Source organism: Phoca vitulina, unplaced genomic scaffold, assembly GCF_004348235.1.
Source record: "Phoca vitulina isolate PV1807 unplaced genomic scaffold, GSC_HSeal_1.0 scaffold47, whole genome shotgun sequence".
Taxonomy (NCBI): Eukaryota; Metazoa; Chordata; class Mammalia; order Carnivora; family Phocidae; genus Phoca; species Phoca vitulina.
The window spans coordinates 10,660,798-10,673,810 of NW_022589750.1; the positions used below are offsets into that span (position 1 = coordinate 10,660,798).

Here is a 13,013-nt window from a genome sequence, read left to right on the forward strand (position 1 = left end):
GGGGGGGGGGGGGGGGGGGGGCTGGCGAAGATGAGACAGGCCGTGGACGACACGGTCAGTCAGAGCAAGGACCCCAGCCTCACGCAGGGTGACATGGGACCCCCTCACAGGGTCTGGAATGGAGACAGTGACCCACCTCGTATTTTTCATAGCTCCCTCTGGCTTCTGTGTCCAGAGTAGATGGGGGAGCAGGGGCCGAAGAGGGACCACGGACTGTTACCAGAACAGAGGAGCGCAGACAGCACGGAGACAAGGCGCGGCCCTGGGGCTGGCGGCAGGCGCTGGCATTTCCAGGATATTTTGAAGGCGGAGGCAACGCGGTTTCCTCTTGGACAGATGTGGGGCATGAGAGAGAGGAGTTAAGAATAACACCAGGCTTCTTAGCCCGGGCACTTGGGAACAGAGCTGCCATTCGATGAGAAGACTGGGTAGAGCAGATCTGGGAGAACTTTCCAGAGCTCCGCCTGGCGTGGGTTGAGGTTGAGGTTCCTGCTAGATATCCGGGCGGAGGTGCAGGGTCGCCAGCGGAGGCGGGGCCACTGTCCTCTGGAGGTCAGAGGTGAGGACCAGGCTGGGGACAGGGGACGCGGGTTTGGGAATCAGCCACACACAGACCACGTGGGCAGCCCCGAGATGCTCCCACATGGAGAGGAGGGCAACACTGGGAGCCCCCTGTGAGGAGGAAAGACCCCAAGACATGGTGTCCCAGAAACCAGGCAGGGGGAGTGTGTCCAGTGCTGTTGCTGAGTCAGGTAAACTGAGGACAGAGAAATGTCCACAGGTCCAGCAACGCCGGGGTCACTGGTGCTACTCGCCAAAAACACTTCGGTAGAGTGGGAGCCTAGAGTCAGAGTGAAGTGCGTTCTCGAAAGGAAAGCAGAGAAGGAATGGGAGCCAGTGAGTACGGACAGCTTGTTCCCGGAGTTTTGTTCGGCAGGGGAGCTACGAACGGGTTGGTGGGCGGAGGACGACATCGTCAGCGTTGTTCCCTGGGAGAGAAGATCGCGTGCCCGGATGCAGTAGGTCCGGGGGAATCAGGGACAAGCGGGAAATGACCTGCGGGGCCGCCTCCTCGGGCGAGGGGATCAGAACCCGTGCCCAGGCCGGCTCTCGAGGCCGGCCAGCTCTAATGAGACGAGACCTGGCGAGGCCTAGGAGCTGCTCCAGCCCCTCAGAGTTCCGGCTGTGCGAAGCTAGTGTGTTGGCAGAAGGTAGCGAGGAAAACAGCCCCCCAGCCTGCGCGCCCAGATCAGGGGAGGGCCATGGCGTTCGGAGCGCGGGCACCAGCTGTCCCGTTCCCTGTCCTCACAGGGTCTGGAGGAGGGCATCTCACAGATCACATCCAAGAGCCAGGACGTGCGGCGAGCACTGGTGTGGAACTTCCCCATTGACGTCACCTTTAAGAGCACCAACCCGTATGGCTGTGAGTCTGCAGGGGCCCCCAGGGACATGGGGAGGGGGTGACACCCTGGGGCCCTCTGCTCCCAGCTCCTCTCTGCCTGTCCCCTGGGCCCTTGTGCCAGCCCCGTCCTGTGCTCTCTTCCCACCTGGCCGTTTCCCTCTACTTTCCCCCGCCACCCTACCCACCCTCCCAGTTCGTGGACAGGCGGTAGAGTTGACCTTTAGGAAGCTCAGAGTGTATCAGGTGGAGCCCCAGCCTGTGGCCTTGGGTGGCTCCGTGAATACTCGCCCCGGGTGGGCTTGGCCTAGCTTCCTGATCCTATGTGGTGGAGAGATTGCTCTGCGTCTCTCTTCTCACATTAGGAAACTGATGCCAAAAAGTAACATCATTTGCCTTCAGCTTTATATCGAGCAGCTGAGTATGGATTGGATTTCAGGTCCATCTGATTTCATAGTCTGGGCCTTTCTGCTGCATGTGGCTGGGGGCCTCGGCTTGCTGGGTGCGGGGGGTCTGGAGCAGGGGCTGCCTGGCAGTCCTCCTTGTCATTATCCACGAGTAGGAATGCTTCCATAGGCTTCCTGGACCAGGGCACTAGATTATGGACCAGTCTCCTGCTGCTGAGGAAGGCTAGCAGAGGCAAATAACAGTATTAAAAAGCGAAAACAAAACACAACTATTCGAAGGCATCAGAGAGCTAGCAAAGTATTGGAGATTTGCCAGGCCAAGATCCAGGAGAAAACAGACCTCTAGAGATGTGATCCCACTCACATCACCCCTGAGAGTATTTGCTCACTCCACCAGACGTGATCAAGAGGCTGATCGAGGGTTTTGACAGCTGCCCTGGGCTCGGGGTGCAAGAATCAGGAAAATCCCTGCAACCTGGTCGGAGACCTCAAAGTGCTTGCTGCACCCTGGGAGGAAGGGGGAACTGGGAGCGGCCCAGCTCTGGATCGTTCCAGACCTTGCACACGGTTGCAAAAACTCCCAAACAAAATATTCATAAGCCAAATCTAGCAGGATGTAAAAGGGATAATACATGATGAACAAGTATGGTTTATTCCAGAAATACAAAGCTTATATAATATCTGAAATCAACCAACGTGATTCATTGCTTTAAAAAGAAGGAAAGTCACGATCATTCCCATAAATGTAGAAACCATGATAAAATTCAACATCCATTCATGATAAAACACTTAGCAAACTAGGAATAGAAGAAAACTTTCCTTTTTTTTTTTTTAAAGTAGGCCCCATGCCCTGTGTGGAGCCTGACGCGGGGCCAGAACTCACGACCCCTGAGCTGAGATCGACACCTGGGCTGAGATCAAGAGTTGGACCCCCAACCGACTGAGCCACCCAGGCGCTCCTAGAAGGAAACTTTCTTAATTTGATAAGGGCTATCTACAGAAAACTTAGAGCAGACGTCACCTTGTCTAAGTGAAATGGTGAAAGATTTCCTTGTTGCCACCACCACAAACAAAAGGCATAAGAATTAGGAAGAATATGTCCTTTTTCTTTTTAAAAAAAAAAAAGATTTTATTTATTCGAGAGAGAGAGAGCATGAGCGGGGTAGAGGGAGAAGCAGGCTCAATGTCGAGCGGGGAGTAGGCAGCCCAGGTGGGGATCGGTCCCAGGACCCCGGGATCATGACCTGAGCTGAAGGCAGACGCTTAACCACCTGAGCCACCCAGGCGCCCCAAAACTATTGTTTCACAGGTGACATTATGTATGTAGAATTTGTAAAATAACCTACAGGTAAGTTACTAGAAATAATAAATTGGCATGAATGCCAGATAGGAGATAGACAAAACCCAGTGGCTTTTTGTATAAAAATAAATAGAATATGTATTCTCTTGTGTGCAAAAAGTGATTCAAAAATGATATTTTTTCTTCTTAAGATTTTATTTATTTATTTGATAGAGAGAGACACAGCGAGAGAGGGACTACAAGCAGGGGGAATGGGAGAGGGAGAAGCAGGCTTCCCGCGGAGCAGGGAGCCCAATGCGGGGCTCGATCCCAGGACCCTGGGATCATTGACCTGAGCCAAAGGCAGATGCTTAACGACTGAGCCACCCAGGCGCCCCTCAAAAATGATATTTTAAAAAGAAATTCCTTACAATCATATCAAAATATAGCACAGCTCAAAAGACAGGCCACGGAATTCACACACACGCTGCATGTCAGCGAGGAAAACACCCATCGCGTAGAAATCCGGGTGAGAGACTGAGCAGGTGCTTCACGAAGGAGGACGTCCGAGTGATGGAGAAACAGAGCAAGGTCTTTATTTTAGTGAGAAAGATTGCAGTGAAGGCAGACGCGAAGGCAGGCTACGGGAAGCTGCCACCAGAATAGCTCCAGTCAGGGAGACTGAGGACCCCCAGCGTTGTGAGGATGTGGCGTGAGGGGAACTCCAGTGACTGGCGGGAGTGGGGTGATCTGACCCCTTTGGAAGACCGCTCCGCGTTACCTTTGCAGACCGAGCGTCCGCATACCCTGTGCGGCGGCTCCTGGGACGTGTGCACGTGTGGGCAAGAGCTTGAACGAGAGTGGCGGAGAGCTCATAGCCTCACCACCCAGGGGGCCCCCCAAGGAGAGACTACCCACATGTCCATTGGCACTGGAGTGAACCACGTCCTTGTGGTTGGTTCAGAGCTAGAATGTTCTCTAGTGTTAATAAATTAAAAAAAAAAAAGGGGGGGGGGCGCCTGGGTGGCTCAGTAGGTTAAGTGTCTGCCTTCGGCTCGGGTCCTGATCCTGGGGTCCTGGGATCGAGTCCTGCATCGGGCTCCCTGCTCAGCAGGGAGTCTGCTTCTACCTCTGCCTGCCGCTCCCCCTGCTTGTGCCCTCTCGCTCTCTCTCTGACAAAATAAAATTAAAAAAAAAAACGTTCTCTAGCATTGAGAACGAGCGACAATCCCCTAATGACACAATTCGAACAAATCTCACAAACATGATGTTGAATTAAAGAAGCTGGATACCAATACACAGACTATATGATTCCAGTTGTATAAATTAAAAAAAAGAATGGGTAAAACCAGGGCATCGGGGTGGCTCAGTCGGTTAAGTGTCTGACTCTTAGTTTCGGCTCAGCATGGAGTCTGCTTGGGATTCCCTTCTCCCTCTGCCCCTCCCCCTGCTCGCTCGCTCACTCTCTCTTGCTCTCTCTCAAAATTAAGTAAATCTTTAAAAAAAAAAAAAAAATAGGGGCGCCTGGGTGGCTCAGTCGTTAAGCGTCTGCCTTCAGCTCAGGTCATGATCCCAGGGTCCTGGGATCGAGCCCCGCATCGGGCTCTCTGCTCGGCGGGAAGCCTGCTTCTCCCTCTCCCGCTCCCCCTGCTTGTGTTCCCTCTCTCACTGTATCTCTCTCTGTCAAATAAATCTTTTTTAAAAAATTAAAATTTAAATTAAAAAAAAATGGGTAAAACCAAAGTACCATGTTTGGGATGCATTCTTTGGTGGGGAATCCGACCACCTGTATCAGAAAGGAAGCTCCCGAGAAGCGGGCCCTTTACTCACTCCCCCCTGGGTCCCTGTGCCTCGAGCAGAGGAGATAAGTGCCTTCAGGGGCCCTCCCTGTATCGTCAAGGTACAGGATCTGCGGGGCATCCCGGCCCTGTGACTCCCCAGGCATCTGGGCTGAGCAGGGGGCCACGCCGGCAGGTGGCAGGTCATGCTCCCCACCGCTGTCCCCGCCCGCCTCCCCAGATTCTGTGTCGGCAGAAGCCCATAGTGGAGAAGGGGGGGGTCCCATATCCGCTTCTTTGCCCTGCACCTTCCCCTGAGTTACCCCGCCTGCTGACACCTTGTCTTGTTCTTCCCAAGGGCCACAGATCGTGCTCAGTGTGTACGGACCAGACGTGTTCGGGAACGATGTGGTCCGAGGCTACGGGGCGGTGCACGTGCCTTTCTCACCCGGCAGGTGGGTTCTGGCTGTGACCGGCTCCCTGGGCCACAGTCCATCCCGTGCAGGGCCATGCTGGCTTAGGACCAGGGCACCCCCCGCAGGGCTTTTCCTGGGACAGACTTCACCCCTAGGCTAGCAGTGCGCTGGGGTCCCCACGGGCCTGGGCAGCTGGGCTTGGGGGCGAGGGGGGCGAGGGGGCTAGAGCCCATATCTGGGAACAGGCCCACATGGGTGAGGCCAAGGCTGCCACCCAAACAGCAGGTGGGTGCAGGGAGTGTTGGAGGCCCCGCGAGGGGCTGGGTCCAGCGACAGACAGTTCGCAGGCAGTTTGGGGTTACAATTCAGACGCTCAGTCCCTTCCTGTTTCTGCTCCCCCCCATCCCACAAGCGTTCACTGATGTGCCCAGCTCCCGCTGGTGTCATATGTGACCATGTGGGGCCTTCCTCAGGAGCCCCCAGAGGAGTAGACACAGATGGAGAGACACAATTGTGTTTTGTTAAGCACAGTGACAGGTATAGACAGGGTATTCTGGGGCGCAGAGGACAGGGGTTTGCCTGGAGAAGGTGGAGGAAGATGGAAGGGCAGCCAAATGCCCTGCGCATTGTTGCTGAGACAGAGAGTGCAAGATGTGGGGGGGGGAGGGGCCGGGGCGGGGAGGGGCAGGACCCCGGGCTTGGAGGGCAGGACTAGGGCTGGGGGCCGCAGCGGGGGTGAGGTTCCGGGGATCGTCAGGGCCTGCCTGGAGGAAGGGCACCCAAACTGGGCCTTGGAGATGGTGGAGGATTCGGACATTGGGGGGCAGGGCTTCGGAGGGGCCCAGTGGGAGCCGGGACCCCAGCTGTCATGGCTGTACCCCAGCATCCTCCTGAGCCTTGACAAGAAACAGGACTTGCAGGGACTGTGGGCCGTTTTCTGCACCTCACTCCCAGCACCACACAGCGGGGCGGGCAGCCGGCCCGCCTGGCCTTGGCTTGGCCTTGGCCTTGCCCGATCGAGCGCTCCTGCTCGCCGGGGGCTCGGAGAGTCGCACCTTTCTGTCAGTCAGCACGTTGGTCCGGGAAAATGTTTGTTTCAGGCACAAAAGGACTGTCCCCATGTTTGTCCCCGAATCCACGTCTAAACTGCAGAAGTTTACGAGGTGAGTTTTCTACATGTCCCCACCAGCGCCGGCTTCTGACCTACGTGGTCAGAGTGGAGGGAGGGAGGGGTGTCCCTGTCCCTCCCTCATCGGGTCTCCCAACTGCTCTGTCTTTGGGGCCCATGGACGCGGGGGCTGTGGGATGTCGGAGGGTCGCTGGGCTCCCTTCAACCGCTGCTCCAGCTGCACGAGGCCGCGCACCTTCACGCCCTGTGGTCTTTGTATCAGAGCAGAGCAAAAGCTCTCGTCAGATGGGGAAATGCTCATGACATAACGGGGCATGAAAAAGGTAGGACACAGGAGGATACGGCAGTAAGAGCCGAACAGAACAGTAATCATCATCCTGACGGGCAATTTCTATCAGTTTGGAAATGCCTCACATGTGGGGGCCTCTTGGAGGAGGTGATGTCTGAGCAGAAACGAGAGTGGAGCTAAGGGCCAGTGTGGGCGATCTGGGGAGGGAACATTCCAGGCGTAGGAAACAGTGCAAGGTCCATGGGCTTACTGTGTGCGGAGCCAACAGGATGGGCTGTTGCTGGTGGGTGGGGAGCAAGGGGAATGTGGGGGAGACACCAGGCAGGGAGCCTCTTGCCCCTTACCATGTCCGCATCTAAGCTCAGAGGGCCGGCTGCCTGCCCCGAGGCTGGGGATAGAAGCTCCTGGCAGCTTAGCTCGGCTGCAGCCGCCGCTGCTCCCCTCCGGGTCAGCCGGGAATGGGCCCTCTGTTCACAGCGGGGATGGGGGCGGGGGGGATGGAGGACCACCTGGGTGCCCAGGGGGCAGCTGGCGAGCAGCTCCCTGCAGGCCTGGCCAGTTTTGGGGTGAGCCTTGGCCGGAGCCCTGCGGGGCAGAGGGCCAGCGTTGGGCCTGCGCGGAGGAAGCCTCACTGAGTTCTGAGGCCTGGAGGGGAGAATCTGGCAGCCCGCCGCCCCTCGAAGGCCCCCTGGGAGGCCACCGCGATGGGAAGGTGCCCTGGGCCAGCGTCAGCTAGAGGGGACCACACCCAGCCGTGGACTGTCGGGAAAATGGGGGCCGTGCCCGTCAGCGGGTAGAGGGAGGTTAAGGGCTTTGAGCCCGCACCCATGTCCTGGCCGGGGCGTCCGCACCGCTTCAAGCCCCGCAGCTCCCGGGGAAGCTCGCGTCTCGGGGCCACAGCCCTCTGAGGAAAGGGTCTCAGTGCTGGAGAAGTTTCTGGGTGTTTCTGCCGGTGCCTGAGGCTAGCAGCTCGGGGCCGGGGCGGTCTCCCCCGGGCGAGGCGTGTGCTTGCCGTCGGGACACTGGGGAAAGGTCTGATGAGCGAAGGCCGCTGGATCCCAGTCTTCCCAGAGCCCGTCGGTGGAGGCCAGCCCTTGCCCGGCCCCCCCCCCAGCCTGCCCTCCTCCACTCAGCCCTGTCAGTTCCCGGGGCTGCTGTAACCAGTGACCACAAACTCGACGGCGTCAACGACAGAAATTTATTATCTCCCAGGCCAAAGTCAGCGTCACTGGGCTGAGATCGAGGCGCCGGCAGGGCTGCCCCCCCTGCCCCCCACCCAGGCTCTTGGGGAGAATCTGCTCCTGGCCTCTTCCAGCTTCTGGTGCCTGCGGCCTTCCTTGGCTCGCGGCCCATCACTCCAGTCTCTGCCTCTGTGGTCACGTGTGTGACCTCACGTGTCACCCCTCCCCTGTGTGTGTCACCCCTCCCTCCACCTCTCTTAGAAGGACACTTGGGGCATTTAGGGCCCACCCAGATAATCCAGGACAACCCCCCCCCCCGTGTTTAAGATCCTTATTTTAGTCACATGTGCAAAGATCCTTTTCCCAAATACGGTCACATTTGCGAGGTCCAGGGACCAGGACCTGGTATCTGGGGCCCTTATCCAGCTCCTGACAGCGCCCCCCACCTAGACTTCACAGGGCGACAAAAATGCTTTTCCTAAACACGCAACCTTAGAAACACAGCAAGCATTAGCTTCAGCTAGGGTGCTGCGAGACCCTGTGTTCTCCTGCCCCCCGACTTCGGGCCCTCCCCCCTGCCTGCGTGCCCCCGGACTCGCTTCCTCCAGCCCGCTGGGTCCTCCCTGGCCTCAGCCCTTGCCTGGACGCTCTCCCCTCCCCCGCACGGCCCATCCTCGTGGCCCTCAGGAGAGAGCAGTGCAGTGCGCGAGTACGAGTGGGGGGGGGGGGGGTGCCAGGCTCTGTGGCCGCTTCCCCTGCCTGCGAGGTGGAGAGCCCCCCCCCTCCTCGGATGGAGAAACTGAGGCACAGAGAGGCGGTGGCCTGCCATCCAGCCCTGACTGGAACCCTAGCTTCCCAGTCCTCCTCCCCATCCCCTCTCCCGAGGCTGGGAGCCCGTGAGCCCCCTTACTGGCTGTCCCCACGGCCTGCAGACAGCAGGGGGCAGTCACTGCTTTGTCCGGCGAAAGCCGGGACGGAGCCCCACCCCCGGGCGGCACCCAGTGGCACCCGTGCCCTCGCCGGAGAGTGCACCCGAGGGCGGGGGGCTGGCCGAGTCGGGGTGGCCTGAGCCAACAGGGGACTCCAGCGCGGAGCTGGAGGGCCTGCTGGTGGGGGGAGGGTGGCGGCGCTGGGGCGCTGGGGCGGAGCGCAGGCCTGCCAGCCCTCCCAGGCCAGCCACTTTGGCGGAAGGCAGGGCGGAGCCTGCTCTGGGGATGCGGGAACCTCGGCAGACAGACCGAGGGGCCTCCTTCCCGTGGGGCGCCCGCTGCCCACAGCTGCGTCACCGGCCTCCCCCGGCAGGACCCCCAAAGCTCAGGATGGAGGCGCTCCTGGATGGCTCGACACCCGCGTCTGCCCACCCGGCGGGGAACGTGCACCCGGATTGCTGGGGCCCCGGTGGGCGTGTGGGAGGCGCGGCTGCTGCTGGGGAAGGAGCTGCCCTGGCTCAGGCCGCGGGGCCTGGAGCGGAGGCCTGGGACAGCACCCCTGCACGCCACCGCACTGCTCTCAGCCTCGGGGCAGGGGGGGGGGTACAGAGCGGGGCTGCTGGGAGGGGCAGGTGCACACCTGCGACGGTGGGGTGAGAGGATTGTGTCGGGCACCCCGGAGCGAGAACCGTAATCGGACGAATGTTTCACCTGGTAGTTGACAGAGTGCCCTCACCCCGAGCCCTGTGAGCTGGCTACCACTAGGTACAGCTGAGAGGAACTGGGGTTCAGGGGTTCAGAGACGGGAAGTGACTTGTCCTGGATCCCACACTATTGAGAGGAAAGCGGAGAGCCCAGATCCGGCCCCTCTACACACCCCAAGGAGGCCAATGCCGAACGCCGGAAGGATGGAGGGGGTCGCACTGCCCGCCCCCAGCTGCTGTCCCCTTTCTGGGATTTCCACTGGGGCTCATACTGTGCCCCCAGCCCCACATCTCCCTCAAAGCCACGGGTGACCGTGGTGGGAAAGCTCGGCGTGCAGAGCACCCCAGGCCCGGGGGCAGCCTGCCAGGCCTCCGTGGATGCCACCCGTGGTACCCAGCCGCCCCTCTCCCCGGCAGAGGGAGGGGCCGTGGGGAGGTTCCGCCCGGGGCCTGGTCCCCGGGGCAGGGGTTGGAGGAGGGCTGCCGGTTTCTGAGGGCAGGAGAGCACCCACGTCTCGGCTCGGAGGCAGAGCCAGGCCGAGGATCCTCTCACCCAGGGTTCTCCTGTCTTCCCAGCTGGTTCATGGGACGGCGGCCCGAGTACACAGACCCCAAGGTGGTGGCTCAGGGTGAAGGCCGGGAAGGTAAAGCCTGATCCCCGCAACCCCACCCCCCACAGGCAGGCCGGAGCCCGGGAGGGACTAGGCGGACCCCCCAGCAAACACAGTGGAAGCCGGGCACCTGCCAGGCACACAGACGGACCGCGGGGGCAGCCCCAGGCCTCTCCCCCGAGCGCCGCTCCCACCCGGGCCTGGTTGGTGCCGCCCCCGTACCTCCCAGTCGTTCCCACTTTACAGGAGAGACTGCTGGGGCGGAGACATTCCCAGAGCAGCCTGGCTGACGCTGCCCTTGTCTTCCCAGTGACCCGGGTCCGCTCGCAGGGCTTTGTCACTCTCCTCTTCAACGTGGTGACCAAGGACATGAGGAAGCTGGGCTACGACACTGGGCCTCCCGACACGCAGGGCGCCTCAGGGCCCAGCCCGCCACAGGGCCTCCCCCCGTGAAGGCCCCCGCCCGGCCCCTGCCACGGCCACGGACTCTGGCCACGCCGCCGCGCAGGCCAGGCGGCCCTCAGAACGCAGGGCTGTCTGTCCGGAGAGTTGGCCACAGATCCATCTGCTTGACATGCAGCCTCAGGGGGCTGGGAGGGGTGGGGGGGAGATTTTTATATAATAAAGCATCAACTTTTCACCGAACCCAGGCCTGGAGCTACTTCCTCTCCCCTTGGCACGTCCCCCGGCTCCCTGGGAGCAGGTCACTGGGGCCTGCCTGCCGCCCTCCCCGCACTGCTTCGGGGACGGAAGCTGCCCGGAGCGGCACCCCACGACAGCCACCTGGCATGTGAGGTCTGGTTCAGCCCCGCTCATGGCTGTGTGGCCTTTCCTTCGCCTCCAGACAGTCCTCCCTCACCCAGGAGGGACACCAAGAGGCTTTCGGGGCTCAGTGCGAGGAGGAGAGAATGGGATCGGCGGGAGCCGCAGGGAGAGGCCCCCAGCTCTCCGGTCTCACGGCAGCCCAGCACCCTCAACACACAGGTCCCCACGGCACGGCTGGGGTAATCCCCCTCACGGCCTGCCCCCCGCCGGGGGATGGGACACGCAGCCCGCCCAGGCTGCTCTCCACCCAGCACCGCCCTCGGCCCGATTCAAGGGGAGCCACAAAGCCCCGGGCGCCCGGCCTCCACACCACCGGCCTTGCCACCACCCGCCCCCGCCCCACCCCGGCTGTCCGTGGAACCTGCCCCACGACACCCCTGCGCTGACCCCGCTCTGCCCCTCCTCTTACTTAGCTGTCTGCGCCCCGGAAGTCTGTGCTGCTCAGGGCCCCCCCGGCCCCCCGTGTGCTCTGCAACTCATGGTCTGGCGTCAGCAACATTCCTGTGATTCTGACCCTCTTCTCCGAATGGAAAGTTCCCTCCACCTCGGTCCTGTGCTGAAGCCCACACTGGCCCTCTGCAGCCCTGTTCTGCTGCCCCCCGCAGACCGTGGGCCCAGAGCCGAGGTTCGCGTCCGGACCCCACTCACATTTCCAGCATTTCCACGGCCCCGTCCTGGGCCGGCAGACCAGCGACCGACGTCCACCGAGGACCTGACCGCCTTGCCCTCGGGCCATTCCGGACACCACCAGCGTCCACGCCTCCTCCTCGCCTCCTCCCTTTCAATGACCTTGGCCTTGCCCCTCAGCAGCCACCCATCCCACCGCCTATTTCTCGTTACCAGTGACTGCACTGCCTCCAAGATACGCACCCAGGCATCCCCGTCCCCTCCTGGTGGTCCCTGTCCCTTCACCTGTCTTCCCTCTTAGCACCTCCAGTGGCGCTCCCCCTCAGCTGAAGGGCTCACGGGGAAATGGCGATGATCCAAGACGGGCGCCTGCCTGGCTCAGTCGGCGGAGCGTGCGAGTCTTCATCTCGGGGTTGTGAGTTCGAGCCCCACGCTGGGGGGCGGGGGTAGAGATTACTTAAAAAAAAAATAAAATCTTAAAAAAAAAAAAAAAAGAGGGATCCAGGAGCTTCCTCTGTTCCACCACCACGTCAGGCCCGGTCTGCCCGCACCTCTGACAGTGGTCCGGCCCCCTTCTCGTCCGTTCCATCGTGCAGTTTTATCAACACTTTCTTACGAAGTGGAAATAAGGTCACCGTGAACAGCCGGCCACCAGCCGCCCCGATGTCACCCCTGCCAGCTTCCCACACTTGGGAGTTCTCATCCCTCCTTCCAGCCGGCCTGGCTTGGGTGCATTTCCAAATAAATCGCAGACAGCAGTACGTTTCAGCATATGCCTATCCGGGCCCGGGGTTCCGGATTCGTTTGTAGGTGTCGTTCGTGTCTCTCGAGGGAACGTGGGTGCGGACTGAAATGCGTTGTGTCAAGCGTGCTACGTACGCGCTGAGTTTTGACCAGCGCATGCCCGACGCCCGGTCAGGGTCTAGAAGGCGACCGTCGCCTCAGGAAGCTGCCCCACGCCTCTCCCAGTCAAGGCAGGAGAAGGCTAGAAACTTGGGAGGCTGAGGGCACCCTGCCTGGGAAGCGGGCAGCAGGGTGGGGACCTGGGACCATCCACATGAAGAACAGTCAAGGGGGACGGTGCCGTGGGCTCCCCGGAAGGCTCCATTCCCCAGGCCTCTTGTGAACAAGTGGGTCCCTGCGAGTAGCTCTGGCCAAAGAAAGGTGGGCTGAAAGGCTGTTCAGCACGTAAAGGTCTGACCCACTTAAAAGCTCCCCTGGTCGATCCTTCCATGCTTCCCCGTGGTACCCTGGAGGCCACATTTTGAGGACAGAACATGGCAAGGGAGGAGCCAAGGAACATCCCCACTGGGCAGTTTCTGAGCAACTCCTATCGTGTTCTGGGGCTGGTTTCTGCAGAGCATTCTAGTCTAATGCGGAAATTGGAAATCACGAGCGGGTTTCCACTATCACCCGAACCAGAACCAAGTCTATGTGGT

General features: G+C 60.5%; 1 protein-coding gene across 3 annotated transcripts in view; it reads left to right on the plus strand.

Annotated features, from left to right (window-relative positions):
* B9D1 (B9 domain containing 1) overlaps positions 1–11,259 on the plus strand; it is a 13,995-nt gene extending 2,736 nt beyond the window's left edge. Inside the window, exons 3-7 of one of the 3 annotated variants that reach the window (XM_032432045.1) lie at positions 1,312–1,423; positions 5,222–5,318; positions 6,380–6,442; positions 10,088–10,155; positions 10,433–10,771. In XM_032432045.1, coding sequence (XP_032287936.1) covers positions 1,312–1,423; positions 5,222–5,318; positions 6,380–6,442; positions 10,088–10,155; positions 10,433–10,575 — 483 coding nt within the window. In that variant the 3' untranslated portion in view covers positions 10,576–10,771. Of the gene's footprint in view, positions 1–1,311; positions 1,424–5,221; positions 5,319–6,379; positions 6,443–10,087; positions 10,156–10,432 lie in introns of all 3 variants that reach the window. The other 2 variants (XM_032432044.1, XM_032432046.1) reach the window with 2 other exon arrangements.
* Positions 11,260–13,013: the final 1,754 nt, after the last annotated feature.